Source organism: Nipponia nippon, unplaced genomic scaffold, assembly GCF_047370975.1.
Source record: "Nipponia nippon isolate SJK-2023a ecotype South Korea unplaced genomic scaffold, ASM4737097v1 scaffold_4, whole genome shotgun sequence".
NCBI lineage: Eukaryota > Metazoa > Chordata > Aves > Pelecaniformes > Threskiornithidae > Nipponia > Nipponia nippon.
In genome coordinates this window covers 97,354,133-97,369,235 of record NW_028262358.1, presented here as the reverse complement: position 1 = coordinate 97,369,235, position 15,103 = coordinate 97,354,133, and the positions used below count along the sequence as shown (strand labels likewise).

The 15,103-nt window shown below is 35.4% G+C and overlaps 1 protein-coding gene across 10 annotated transcripts in view; it reads left to right on the top strand.

Annotated features, from left to right (window-relative positions):
• Window positions 1-15,103, top strand: part of PHF3 (PHD finger protein 3) — a 50,968-nt gene that overhangs the window by 22,153 nt on the left and 13,712 nt on the right. For 9 of the 10 annotated variants that reach the window (XM_087776530.1, XM_087776525.1, XM_087776527.1 and 6 more), the window contains 3 exons: window positions 402-2,226; window positions 12,418-12,745; window positions 13,771-13,948. In XM_087776530.1, coding sequence (XP_087632656.1) covers window positions 402-2,226; window positions 12,418-12,745; window positions 13,771-13,948 — 2,331 coding nt within the window. Of the gene's footprint in view, window positions 1-401; window positions 2,227-8,775; window positions 12,304-12,417; window positions 12,746-13,770; window positions 13,949-15,103 lie in introns of those variants that run through there. The other variant, XM_087776531.1, reaches the window with a different exon arrangement.

The window sequence follows — 15,103 nt, the reverse complement described above, 5'->3', positions numbered from 1 at the left end:
CTCTAAAAACTTTGTAAACTTCACAGCTATACTTCTTCTAATCACAATATAACTTAGTTGTGCAATTTTTACTTGAGGTAGAAAAAGTTGAGTGGTAGAAAAGTAGAGAGTGGTTTTTGATTCTCTTATCACTTCTGTTTTCTGTATACTATTCAGACGTTCATAGCCATTAGAATAATGAGATTTTACATCCAAACCGTGGCAGTGTAAAATGGAAATGCAAGTAATTTATAACTTTTTAAAGTAGAGACCTGGGGGGAGGGCGGGGGAAACTTAGTAAACGACTAAATTTTAAGTTCTCTTTGTGTCAGTAAGCTAAATCAGTTCTATTTTAGGTAAGTCTTGTGTTTGCAAAGAGGAGGACGCAGTATACCTAAGACATTTTCTTTTTACCTTCCTAGAACAGGTACGGAGTTTGCGACAGAGCACACTAGCCAAGCGTTCGAATGTTGCACCTCTTGTTAATACCAAGAAGTCATCTGTAAAAAGTGGGTCTGCTCCAAAAACGGGACAGAAACAAGAGAGAAGTCCAGCTAAAGAGACAGATGTCGCTGCACCCTTGAAAACAGAACAGCCTAAAGAAGTTAGGCGTAGTACAAGACGATCAGGACAGACAGAAGGAACGGCAGTGGCAGTAACAGCATCCCAAAGTAACACAAAATGTCTTCCTGGTCCTGAAGGGGTGAATGAAATAAAGTCTGAAACCCTTGAGCAGGCAAAAGTTGAGGAAACATCCCAAGAGTTAAGTTATGCTAATTTAGCAGGAGCCTGTTCTCCTTCTCCCGGAGAAACAAAGGAAATAACAGAGGTTGCAACGAAGACTGAATCTGGGAATGTTGAGTCAGTTTGTTCAGTATCTGCAGATACTGAAATTACTGTGGTTAAAAAAGAAGCAAATGATGTGATTGATTCAATGGGCTCTGAAACTTCTTCAGAAGAAAAGACTGAAAATAAAACAGAGGAATTGGAGAAGAAAACAGAAGAGCGTGATCAAAGTGGGGTAACTGGAAAAGCTAATGATCCATCTAGTGTCTGTGTGAATCCAAGTGAAATTTGTGAGACCTTTTCAAATTTGTCCAGCTCGGTAGAAGAGGGGGTTGATTGTGGTTTAGGTTCCCACAGTGTGGAAGTTCCTGGTGAAAATAAATTGTCAGTAAAGGAATGTGTAACAGAACCTGTAGATGATGACAAGGGAGTGGAGAAAACTGTAACTTCATCTGAGAAACTATTGGACAGTACAGAGTTTGATAATAAAGACTTAAAAAGTGAAGGGTTCACTTCTGCTGACCCAGGAAATAGCATTTTAAATAGCACTGCTCTTGACCAAACAAGCCAAAACGTACAGCAGCAGGTCAGCAGTACTGAAGTAGAAGGCCCTGAGGCATCAACATTTCAGGATGATGATAAACAAATTAGCATTTCATCAAAATGTGAAAAGAACATTAGGCCCCGGCATAGTAAATCTATAGTACAAAATAAGCAAAATCTGACTGCAGGTACTCGACAGAAATCAGGTACAGTGCAACAAGAAATAACGCGTTCAAGAACAAGAGCTGGTCTTACTGTTTCAGGTCTTCACAGTCCGTCTTCAGCAAGTCTGAAGCGGAATGCAGATGAGCAAGAGAGTCATCAGCATCCAGATAACCCAGTTAAAATTAGGAAGAAACAATCTGATCTGGGTTTGAAAGCAAAGAGCTGTGTTTCAGGGGTGACCGTAAAAAAGCAGACCAATACAATGCTGAAGAAAACACCCCGAGTTCAGGCTTCTGGGCAAGTACAGAAGTCATCAATTCAAAGACCAAGTGAGAAATCTCCTACTCATCAAAGCTGTTCTAAAGACACCCACCACTCCGTGCATCCATTATCAGGGCATGTTTCAAATCTTGGACAGAAGCAAGCCCAGGGTCAGAAACATCAGCTTGCAGCTGTGCTAAAAACAAATAGCTCCACAAAGGAAGAGGCGGAGACAAAAGATCCCCCTATTGTAGAACATCTGAAGGAGGATGATAAAGAAAAAAACAAAACAAAAAGAATTGATAAGAATCTTCAGCCTCGCCAGAGAAGAAGTAGCAAAAGTCTTTCACTTGATGAACCTCCATTGTTCATTCCAGATAACATTTCAACTGTTAAACGGGAAGGCTTGGAACATACCTCTGCTACTGAAAGCAAATATGTTTGGGTGCCCAACAAGCAGTGTGGCTTTTGCAAAAAGCCACATGGCAACAGGTGTGTGTGGCTTTGTGTCTGAGGAATTTATTGTTGGTCTCAGAAGATAATTTTTTTGCTCTCTTACCAAATGTTTCATAGTGCTGGTGCCAAAACAAAAATGCATAGCCTTATAATGGAAGCCTGTCTGTTACACTGTCAAATAGTTTCCTTTGCACTCATACACTTCTTTTTTTGACTTTTAAGTAGAGCATTAGAAACTAGTTTGGCCAAAAAATTTTACTAGAAATGTTTTATTATATGAATACATTTTTGAGGAATGTGTAATTCTGCTATGCAGTTATAATATGTACTTTAAACTTGACTTTTTTTTCGTAGGAAAGAAATAAGACTAAGATGTCTGTGTTTCAGGTTGTAATTTCCTTCTTTCCAGAGACCTCTTAAGTTGAAGGATCACCATCAACCAAAAAAATCAAGTAGTTGTTTGCATGTGACTTTTATGTGGTAGAAGTGTGATTCTAATACCTAGAGATTCAGAGGTTCTTTCAATTTGTATAATCATTGCTGTGAGGCTTTCATGCAACAGGAGTAACGAGGAGGGGGAGGTGGTTTTTTTTTAAAAATCCTTTTGTTGTTAGGACTCTCCCTTTGCCATTTGTGCCTCTGTAATAGTGTTTAATTTTATGCAGTTTGCATTTCCTTAGTTTTTATCATCTCATGTATTACCACAGTGGTACATGGGTAGCCTGTATTTCAATGAATTCTTTAAATTCAGAAAAGCTGCTTCATGATATGATATGCAAAATATGTATATTGGGGGTTTAAACTGCTTGATATCTGTTAAAAATTCAGCTTTGAGTTGAACTCTTTCTGTTTTCGATGTATTTTTGCTAACATTTTAAATATTCTATGGGTTTTCTTGTTCTGAATGTTTTGTTAGAGTTCAGAAAGTCTTGATTTTTAATACTAAATGGATCTAACCAGTACTGGGAAGATACAGCAGTGAGGCAGAACTGAATCTGCTTATTTTAGTTTATAAAGTCAAAGTAATGCTATAGAAGATACACACACATACTATGCATTGATATAAGATTAAATGCAACAAACCAATTTTGCAGCGCCAGCTCTTACTGCTGCTAGAAGAATAGTATAGTGTATGGATGACTAGCTGAGGTCGGATTGAGAGCCCATGAGTTGCCACAGATAGTGATTATGGCTATTCTCAACTTTGTGATGTCAGTCTTCTTAATTTTTTTTTAAATATGTCTGTGTTACACAACTGTTGACACAGCCAGCAGTTTCAGTGAGAAAAGATCAAATTTGCTAAAAGTAGAAAGATACTTGGTACATAAACACAGAATTTTTGTATATAGAATGTGATTGAGAAACACTAGTGGAGTGAGGAAGCATGCAGTGTTGAGCCCCATGCTTAATAGAAGACTTAAGACTCTCAGTCCAGCACTTTTTATCATCACTATTCTAAAAAATGAAGTTTTAAGTTGTTCAAATGACTTCTATTTTGTAGTTGTATGCTACGAAACATTTCAGATGTGCTTGATCTCATTAAGATACAAGAGAAAGCAAAACTTTATCTCGAGTGCCTTTGCATTTTTGTACTTGTTTAATTATTGGTTCAAGAACAAGAAAATGTTTTCAGTACAGTGCAAAAGAAGAAAAAAAAGCTTGACATGATAAATTTCACTTTTATCACTGGGAAAAACATCAAAACTATCAAAATTGACTGTAGTGATAAGGTTTTTTTAATTCACTTTGTGGACTGCTTTTCAAGGAATTTTTGTTTCCTTTTGTAATAGCCTAGCTGGCCAGCCTGTTTCCTTCCCCCCCCCAGTTCCTTGTGTAGGAGAAAATGTGAGACACAAATATTGTCAAATTACAGTAAGTTCAACAAATGTCAAAGGCAGAAAAGATTTGAAACCATATTTGTGTTTATATCCTGCTGTATGGTTATTTAAACTTCAGAAATTTTTATCAATGCTGCGGTAGAAATGACTTCTAGAAAAAGAAGTTGAACTGAAGTTGCAGCCCTGAGTTGGGAAATTATGTGCGTAAGAGCTTTGCAGTATGTCATGTTAATGAAACATGTTTAGAATTCAGGCTGCAAAATAGTAGTCACTTGAACCTTTTTGTATTGCCTACAATAAATGCAAAGCCACTAACTTGTCGATAATGTAATACTAAGCTTGGAAAATTGATTCAGATTGAAGATAATTCATGGAGATTGTTTCATCAGCCTTGTTTGTGTACAGAATCCCCAAAGAGGGATGCTTACGTAGGCCTTGCACAGCCCCAGAGTAATCTTGCTGCGCCTGCTAGAAGAACAGTAGAAGAAGGATGGTACTTGTTGTTTTATTTCAGAATCAGCACTTGACAAATGGATTCAATTTATATCTTCAGGAATACATGCAATAATTTGCTGACCACATGCAAAGTATACTTACCTTGCACTGCAGATACAACACATTTGTCTGGAAAAGGAGGAATCCTTTTTTTTTTTTACAAACGTGATTTGCATGATCAAAAAAAGTTTACCAAGTTATAATGTGTCTTGCTTTATAAAAGGTGTGCCTGTTTTTTTTTTCTGTTAATCGATCGTCATTCTTTGGCACCTGAGCTTTGAACAGTGACTATTCATGCTGTGTTTTCCACTTGTCTTGATGCTTCTAAGCTGGAACTAACATAGCTGTTTTGTATTTTACATCTTCCTTACCCAGAGAGTGGGTGGTCAATGCTGGGCTTTAGGACTAATTGTTTCAGTCTGTTTATCTGATGTACTGTGTTAATTCCCATTCAGAGATTTATCTTTGCAACATAACTAAAAAATAATTGTCCTTTCGTATGAAAACTAAACTCTCTGTTTATGGGCAAGTCAGATAATTACGATGTAACTTTTTGTACTCAGTAATTTTCAGCATATCTGAAAGGTTTTTTTCAGTGCAGAGTTTGAATTATTGTTGTTACTCATCATAGTGTTGCTTTCAACTTGTGTAACTTTGCCATTGTGTTCCCATATTGCTGTCAGAGGTTTTCTCATTGGCTAATAACATAAATTGTAGACAAAAATTTTCATTCATCTAGCTATAGATGAAACGTGTGTATGTGTATGGATGTGCATATCACATAGAAAAGTGCTACAGACTGAAGTTACTACCTCAACTTCTTAATGAGTTCAAGTGATGTTGAAAATACTTAGCTTTGTCACAAACAATAGTTATTTTTCCTGAAGACAGATTGAAGATCTTTAAAGATAGTTGAAGAAAAAATAATATTTAATTTCTTGGCATAGAGCTAGATGAAGATGGTACCTCTGCAGACAGTGAGAAATCTGCTAATGTAAGATTTCTTCTTGTATGCACATATGCATCCTTCTGATGTAAGGGCTCAATTATAAATTTCTCCAGTTTTTACTGTAGGTGTTCAGGTTCTCTGCAGGCTGGAGGGCTGAACTCATTCCTTTCTTTTACAGATAGACAAAACCTAACTGATGTTTTGCAGATTGTCTTCTTTATCTTCACTCTGTCTTCTTTAATGGAAGAAGTTCCACCAATTTCTGGTTAATAATTCATAGTACATAACTTGAGACATTCTAAGCAAGTTTTCTAGAAAGCATTATATCACAAGGGAAGTTTGTAGCTTTAATTTGTTGCTGGTGACTTCCTCTTTTGATTTCTACAATTCTAGTAAGGTTTTTTTAATAGGCTGTGGGAGTTTGGACATTCTCTTTTGTTGTGTTGTGGGCTTTTTCCTGTTTTTTTTGTTTGTTTTGTTGTTGCTTGGGATTCGATCATGCAGTTTGTGTGGTCAGACACAAACTGGCCTTCTCAGAGCTCACAGAAAAATTTAAGTGATGCAGGACCAGAGTTTTACTTAGGGTCTTCTTTTTCCCCACATTTCAACTCTGCTTTAATATAGAGGAAAAATTATTAATATTGTAAAGGCAATGAATTGGAAAGTGCAGGAGTTGATTTAGCAAAGATACAGTATTTCTGATCTCTTGCATACATGTAGTCACTAAAAAGTTTCTGCACAACTGTAGTACAGAAAATTACTTTGGCTGATGGATGAAGTTTAAAAAAAGAATCTGAAAACTGTTTTTTTTCCTCTAGTAAAGGTTATTATTAGGACATTTGTTTTTTGAAAATAGTGCTAATACTTCAGTAGACTATTTTGGAACCAGGTGATCATATAATTTGCACTGCCAATATAAAAGAGAATGGTTGAGGAAGGAGATTAAGACTCCAAACTTAGAACTACCCTTAAGTTACATGTGCATATTTTTTTTAAGGGTGGATGCATATACAGCAAATGAATCATTGTTGTGACAACATTCTTCACAAGAAACAGTAATTAGAATAATTATGATGCCTGAGTTCTAGTACATGTTCATTGAATAGTATGAGCATGTTAATCTGCAGATTATGCAAGATGTCATCAGTTTACAGTCACGGATGATGCTTTTAAGTTTTCTGCCTCTGTTACTGCTTTCTTCCGCTGTGAAAAGCCTTGCAACGTTAAAAGCTATCATCCATGTCCACCCACAGGTGTAGAAAAACTGAATGACAGTATAAACAAAATGGCATTGTAATGTATAAGTAAAGAATGGAAGGATTCCAGTGTGTTTTATATTTACAGCTGTATCATTTTATTAGTAGTTTTTATATGGATTATATTACTACGTTGCAGTATTGGTAGGATTATTATTAATTACCAGTACTATTAGGGAATCAGGCAAATGGATAGCATGAATTGTCTAAAATAATGTTTTATAAAGTATGTGTATATATATGCAGTTTATAGAATGTACAGTCCTGATCCTGCAATATGTGGGTAGAATCCACTGGTAATGGAGCTTGCCTTAATGATTTTTTAACAGATTTGTGATTAATGTTAGGAGATGTATTGTACCCATTTTTTTCAGAGTTTTGGGAAGTTCAGTGATTTTGGTTTTCCTGTTTTGTTGTTGGGCATGTTTCATTCATTCACCTTTAGTTCAGAGAGCATAGGGTTGCTTATCTCCCTGCTTGCTTCCTTTTTGGCGAGGTTCATGTAACATGAAAAACAAAGAAAATTATGCCTTTAAGGAAAAAAGAAACTTTTATATAATATAAGCTGGATTATTGAATTTTAATACTTAGGAAACCTTTGCAGTGTCCTTTTCCAGTGCTGCAAATTATATGGAAAGACATCTGCTGATAGTCTTCCTTTGAAGATAGGTTGTTCTTGTTTCTTAGAAGATCAAAACCTGAAAAATCATGTCACCTGTGTTAAACTTGTACAAAAAGCAAACAAGAGAAACTGCTCATGTATATGTGCTCTGACAAGGCAATGCAAATGTTTTTTGGTGTTTTTTTTTTTGTTTTTTTTTTGACAAACACTCATTTCACTTGAGCTTTGAATGGAGCCCATACTAGTTCATTGATGTGGAACACAGGCTCTGCTAAAGCTGCCGTGAATATTTTCTCTACCCGTAACATCTTTATTAGCTGAAGGAAAAAACAGTTGCCTCCATGCAGTGTCTCTGCTTTAGCGTTGTCTGGACTGTAGCATCAATGCGACTGAGACACAGTTCTAATGTTAATACAAATTTACAACAGATTTTATAGAAGATTGGTGAACAGTGCCATTAAGGGGGCGGGAATGCAGATGAGGGACATGCTTTAAATACTTAAGTCCATAAAAAGTGTGTGAACAGTGGTTTTACTCTTAGGTAAGTTCAGGGTTATGGTGCTGTTTGAAATAGTTTATTTTGCCTGCCCCCCCCCCCCCTTTCTTTTTGTGAAGATTTGAGTCCCGTTGCAGTGTTTTCCCTGCCCTATGTACCACAAATGCAAAGGACTAAAGAGAGGCAATTATTTCTGAAGTAAATGATTTTCTGTGGCAATGCACTTCACATTATTAATTAATCTTAAAAGACTGATTACTGGCCCACACTGAACTATTCTGACAGCTCCCAATTTTTTGTCTTTTATTTTACTCAAGTGTAGCTTTACAACAGACGATTGTTTTATGCATAAGATGGTTTCTGCCTATTTTACTTCTAAAATCTTATTTCATAGTAATGGATTTCTATGGAAACTTGCTTTTGTTACATAAATTGAATGTATGTAAATTAATTTTAAAACATGGCCTGTACATTTTGAAAATAAATCGTCCAAGCCTGAGTTTTTCATCTAACAGATGAATTTAATTTACTGCAAATAACACACCAAAGAAAATCTCCGAATCCTAAGAGAGATTGTAGAAGGTTTGCATTAATTATTGTATGTATTGTATGTATGTATTTTTATGTATCATCTATTACTTTCTGATTTTAAGGTACATCTTTTCATGCTGATGTGTGGACTACCAAGAGGATTCTTTAAAAGGAATGAAACAGTAGCATACTCTGTGCAAAGGCCCCAGTGAACTGTAGCACTGTCTGCTGTCACCTGTCAGCTCTTTTTAGATTTTTTCTTGAACAAAATTTTGTTTTTATACTAAAAGTCCAGTGAAAGCAATTCTATTACTGAATGTGGTATGATTTAATATTTTAAAACACACTTTTCTTTCTCTTTCAGCTTTACATCTTCCAATCCAGCCTTACAACATGGGTAAAACTCCTGCACTTCAAACTTGAAGCAATCTACAGTCAGAAACTTTGGTGTTTTAATAGTCCAAGATATCAGAACCTCTTCAGTCACAACTCTGACAGCTGTGCAAGAGGACATCCTTGATCCTTCAAGCCAGGCTTCAGTTTCCCTTGACTCCTTTTTAGGCTTTGAGCATTGCCCATTACTCAATTATAATTGCTGTTACAAATCATAATTGTGTTTTGTGTGCAGATGAGTGAAATAGATAAAGATGTAAAAGTGGCCTTATGGTGAAAAGGATTATTTACGTTACTGGTATCAAAATCAGTATGTTCTCTCGCAGCTTCAGAAGTCACAGTCTTGCAGTTGACTAGTGTGAAAATACTAGTAGAAATAGTGAATTTCTTAGGCAGGCAGCACCAGTATTTTTATTACCATTTTGTATGACTAGGTTTAAGCAAGACAATTGTAAACATTACATTCTGTTTTATAGTACAGGCTTCATGGACATTTCCAGATTCTCTTTGTAGTCTTAGTTTCTGAACCCTGAATTCTGAAGTTTTATTGTGTGTGTTTAAATGTAGTGTAATTGAAACCTTATTGTGAAGACTGGAATGAAGCCAAATGGATATTCCATCTTCAGTAGTTTGCTTACGATGGCTTGAATGACATCTGTCCGTCTTGGTGTATATTCTTAGTGAAGAATGATCTCTTTCGGAGCTGAATTCATTTTTTTTTTTTTTTTTTTTTTTAATAGACCTGAAAATAAAGATGTATGACTGGATGCCTATCTGGTGCTTTACTCATGATATGCTATTCCTGTTGCCCACTTACTGTGTGTGAGCTAAGCTGGAAAATTGCATGTGCTGTCAACTTAAAGTTGAAGATGTGCAGCATCTTGTGTATTTTAGTTTCTGGAGTTCATCTCTGCTTTTTTGCAAATTTAGTCTGTTTTCTAAATAATCAGAATTTTGTTTTGGTTGCTAAAGGTTGCAATCTGCCTTGCTCATTTAACAAATTAGTCTCCAATGCCTGAATTTCCGAACAGGGGGAAAAAAAACCCCAACATATATTCTTAATAAAAAAATCAAGTAGTAGTTGTGGCTTCAAGACGGTGTATTCTTGGTTTCCTTCTATTTTTAACCAAAAGGCATTTATTCATTAGTACATAAAAATATCCTCTAAGCAAGAAGCACTTGACTGTATGCTTTGATCTTACTTCAGCTCTGTAGAAAATGTTTGGAATTTTTGTAACCAGTTTTGGTATTCCCAAAGCTTTACTCATATTTTCTTGCTGTGGTGTGAGATTTATCCTATGTAAAGCATCATCTTGTGCGTCCTTACAGTTGTGAAAGAGGCACTTGAGCTGTATATCGTGCCATCGTATGTTTGGCTCTAGGGTCTCTGAAAGGAACAGTCGTCTTGGCGTTAAAGTCCCATTGCTTCTCTCCTGTTTTCCTGTTGTGTTTATGAATGTTATGGTATTACTCTGGTAAGACCATCGGAAGCGGTTGTCCCCTAATGTTGCCTTCTTGTATCTTCGCTTTGCTGGAACATGGATCTGAAAAGATTGAGGTACTGACAAAATGTGAAGGAACTTCTGCCTTCCTAATTGAAACTACTAAATAGATGGGCAGATACTGTGTGCTAGTCATGACTAATACCAAAAATGTCCTTAGAGCTCAGAAAAAAAGAAAATAAAAAAGAGAAAATAGTTTTCTTCACAGACTAGATTAAAAACTGGTTTATTCAAATCTAGCAAACAGCATCATAGGCTAGTGAAGCTGGAAATGACCTTGTTCTCAAACTGCTGGAGCTTTAAAGCTTCTCACACTCATTTTGCATCAAAATGCTATTCAGCAGAATTTAATCCTGATTTATTTTGGGTAATCAAGGATAGACCATAAAGCCACAATGTTTTCTTCTTTCCTGCTCTTGTGTTTCAAGCACTTGCTGTTCAATAGATATTTCATCTCTTGAGATACCTATAGTTTCTTTATATAGCACCTGCATCAAACCATCTGGAGTGTTCATCTACAGTTCTGGTGAATGAGAGTTCCTCTAAGTATGTTCTGTAATATTTATATGGTTTTGCAAAGTAGGTAAGTCAGCAGATAGCAGATCCTAGCCTTAATAGGAACATACATACATTAGGAATCATTTTCCTTAGAATCATCTTAGGAAAGAGATTTATAGGATATTAGGTTAAAGATACAGGGTTTGCAGGTCAGTGTATTTAGCTTGTTGAATATATTGCTGAAACAACCAGCATTTCATTGAATTACTTTTTAAACCAGATCTGTCTTCTATGGAATTTAAAAACTAATAATTCAGTAAATTTGTCAGTATTAACAAAGCACTCACGCTTCTTACAATACACTTGAAATCTTCCTGGATTTTCTTCATCCAGACGGTATATATCATAGTACATATATTTAATATATTTTATGTAAGTATAAAACAAAAAAAGATATAAAAAGGGAAAAAGAACATAAGTGGACAATGCAAGAGATCTTCCTACATAATTTGAAAGCAGATCTTTAGTAATGATGCTAGAGTCATTATTATAAGAAAGGATTGTAAAAAATAATTACTACCAATTAAGTCTCCTGGAATAGATTTATTCTAACTTTGAAATTCCACATCCTTCCAAAATAGTTCCACTGGAAATTGTGCCTTTCAGTGCAATTTGGTACTAGTGATACCTAATGACGTTTTCAAAATACTTCTGCAAAATAGTCAGAAATTATGGTTTTATTTTAGACCAAGTAATCTTCACAACACTTTGAAAATATCCATACCTAAAGTTACTTTTACTTTTAAAATAATGGAATGGTTTAAGTGACTGCAAGATGAAAAGTGTCCTTTAAATGGTATTCATTTTAGTGTTTGACACATTCTTTAAATAACTATTAGCTCTGAATAAAATAGCTGAGCAACACAAAAGCGGCATGTAACTTATTTTAAATGAGCTAATCAGTCACTGCCAGCTAGCCAGGTGTAGTTGGGAGCCAAACTCCTGGCCCTGTGATCACTAGTATTTCATTAATAGTGGTCTAAGGAACGTGATGTAAAATACCATCTCATTTAGAATATCTTGATGTTTCTGTACTGATCAGATTTGTCAAAACGCTCAGAGCATCTCTTACTGCTGTGGAAGGTGGCAGTTGGTACATTCCTGCTGTAAGGATGATGATCATCTTCCAAGGAAAGCAAGGATAATGTGCTCTTGCAAGAAAACTTTGTTTTCAAGTCTTCCAGGTCTTTTCAAATAAAAGTTTATTGGTTTTGAGAGTTGTGGGTTTTTGGTTGGTTTTGGGGGTTTTTTGTTTGTTTTTTTATATTACTATCAAATTTTTTTTTCAATAGTAGTCTGAAAAAATCCTGTTGGTAGGATTTGGGGGCAGGTTACAAAAAACATAATGAGGTTATGATATTCTCTTGGACTATTACAAAAGGCAAAAAAGCAAAAAACCTGTTTCTCAGGAAGATCATACCATGTCGTAAGGCTGGAGATGGATGTAAAGCTACAAAGAAAATCACTTACCAGGTAAGAAGGAATTGTTGAGATGCACAAATCAAAACAAGTGTAGTACATTTTGCTTAAGTTGCTGTATCTTCTTTTGTAGTCTGTACACTGACCTATGTGTTATTTTGTTTTCAGATTTATGGTAGGCTGTGGTAGATGTGATGATTGGTTTCATGGTGATTGTGTTGGACTGAGTCTTTTGCAAGCACAGCAGATGGGTGAAGAAGATAAAGAATATGTGTGTGTGAAGTGCTGTGCTGAAGAAGACAAAAAAATGGAGTGTTTTGATCAAAGCGTACCAGATACTCAAGTGAAACTTGAAGTCCATAGAGAAGAAAAAGCACTTGAGTGTGAAAAACCAGGGATGTCGAAGCAAATACCTACTTGTAATCTAAATGTAACAACTGAGAAAACAAAGCAAATGGAGGACGCTGGGAAGCACAAAGTCAAAATATTCAGACGGGTGAGTCGTATTTAATGCTTAAAGTTCTGTTTATTATTGGGGGGTAGAAGGAGTTTCCTCCTAACCCCCTGCCATTTAAAATACCATGTTTGAAATATTTTTGTGAATCTAATATAAAACTTCTCCATTATTATTTTCAGAGTTACTTCATTTTCTGACTGGCTTGACTCTTCTGAGACGATATTGTTAAACTCCTCTTATATTGAGCAGGGTTATGTGCACATCATATGTGTGTGTGTATATACACCTATATATATATAGATGTATGTAGAAGCGGTGAAGAACTTTGTGCATTTTTCTCTCAGATTTCTAAACGCTTTTATGGGACATCTGTCAATTTGCTGTGTGCTGTAAACCACAGGTCTTTTAAATATCTGTAAAACAATATGAAAACAGTATGGTAGTTTTGATTGTTTTAACTTCAGATTGTATGTAGAAGAAAATGCCTAAAATTTTAATTAGAGCCTTTCTGCTTTCTTTGTGTCCCATTTTACTAACCAAAGGATAATTTGTGAGAGCAGTGAGATGTTTTTGTTACAATTCTTTAGAATCTTTATAGTGTCATATTTATCATAACTTAATCATCAGTAATCCTTTCTGTCTTATTTCTGAATAGTATTATTGTAATTCTGACATGTAAGCTATTCTGTTTAATTTTGGTTTACATGTGCTTTCTAAACATAAGTGACTCCCTGTGGATATGTGGTTAAAACTGGTTAAGGGATGTTCATTGGTATCCCTGACCTTTTAAAATGACTGAAAATGTAGTGGTTTTCAACATAGAGTTTAACTGCAAACTGCCTGTGGTGTGTCTTCAGGCAAAACTTCAAAGAGATTGTTAAGAAATACTTGGCAGTAATTTGGGATATTGCTCAGTAACTTTTTAGAAAATATTATACGATGGCGCATGCATTCAGGGAATTCATTATACAGTATACTTAAAAAAATGAGAAAAATGTGTGGTAATTACGTAGTGGCTCATTGTAGCATTCAGTAGTGTGCTAACGTGTAAATGTTTATTTCAGGAATCCGGTGATGGGAAGAACTTGTCAGAGTCCAGAGACTCGGATACTAAAAAAGGGCAACATGTTCCTGCTCGAAAAGGATCGCAAACTGCTGCGATTCCTCGGCGGTCCCCTGAAGATAAAAATGAAAAAATGAGTAAAGAGTCCCTTACTGCTCTTGAAAGGTCCACGAAATCAGGTAGTGAGGTTTGGTGCAGTATTCCGGGCTGTAATTCACATATATGTTCAGTGAAGAATGATGACTTTCTTTATAGTATCGGTTTTTCAAACCACATGTGATGGTGATCTGAAGAGCTGTTTGTTCCATGATGTTTATGATCTTTATTTCTCATTTCTTTCTCAATTTTGTTTAGCAGGTAAATGTTTCCTGTGTTAGATGTGTGAATGTTTCCTGTTTGAATAGTAGAGGATGCTCACATAATCAAGAATGGAAGAAAAAGTATACAAAAACATCTCTGTATTAAACTTTATTTCGCATTGCAGAAAACTTTGAAAGTCTTCCATAAAATACTATGAAATACTTAATGTACATAAAAGTGTTTTAATTGCTATTAAGTTATACTTTGACTTGCTGATATCTTTTGCACAAATTGACAAATAATTGTATCGACTGATTTCAAAGGGGAACATTATATTGCACACTGAGCCATCAGATTTTAATCTAAATTTTATTCGAAAGGTTGAAGGGACATATTACCCCTCCCCAGCTCCCTTTCAGGAAGCATTACGCTGCTAAGATCCTGGTAATACGAAATTATTGTCATTTGGGACTGAAATCTCAGCAGCAAAGGTAGTGAGATTATCTGTGAGAACTGTGTCTTTAACTCCTAAACTAAAGCTTTGAATTCTTGTCCAAAAAAAAAAAAAAATAAAATCTGTTCTTCTGGTCGTTTGCCGATGCTGATGCATTCTAGAAACTCTTTTTGGTGGAAGAAAACAATTGAAAATGTCAGGGTTAAATGTAAATCTAAATGTAAGTATTTTACACTGAATGGTATCTTTTAGACTTCAAATACCTTGTTGGTCAACTTCAAAATTCTGAGTCACAAAATAATTGACATCCTTTTTAACTGCAAATTTCAGGGAGTGAAATGAGTCTTTGGCATCCATGAAACAATTGAATTGTTCTAAAATATATTACTTGAACTAGGAGATGACAAAAAGATTTTTACGACTATGATTTCAGAATAGAAGTTAATCTTAAAAATGTTTTTTAACAGAGGGGAGACTTGGCAGTCTCATTTAGGACAATTAGCATAACATTATTAAGCAGCACATTTGTCTTAATCTCTTAACTGCTTTGAATTAATGCTTATAGTGGCATTGTTTATTG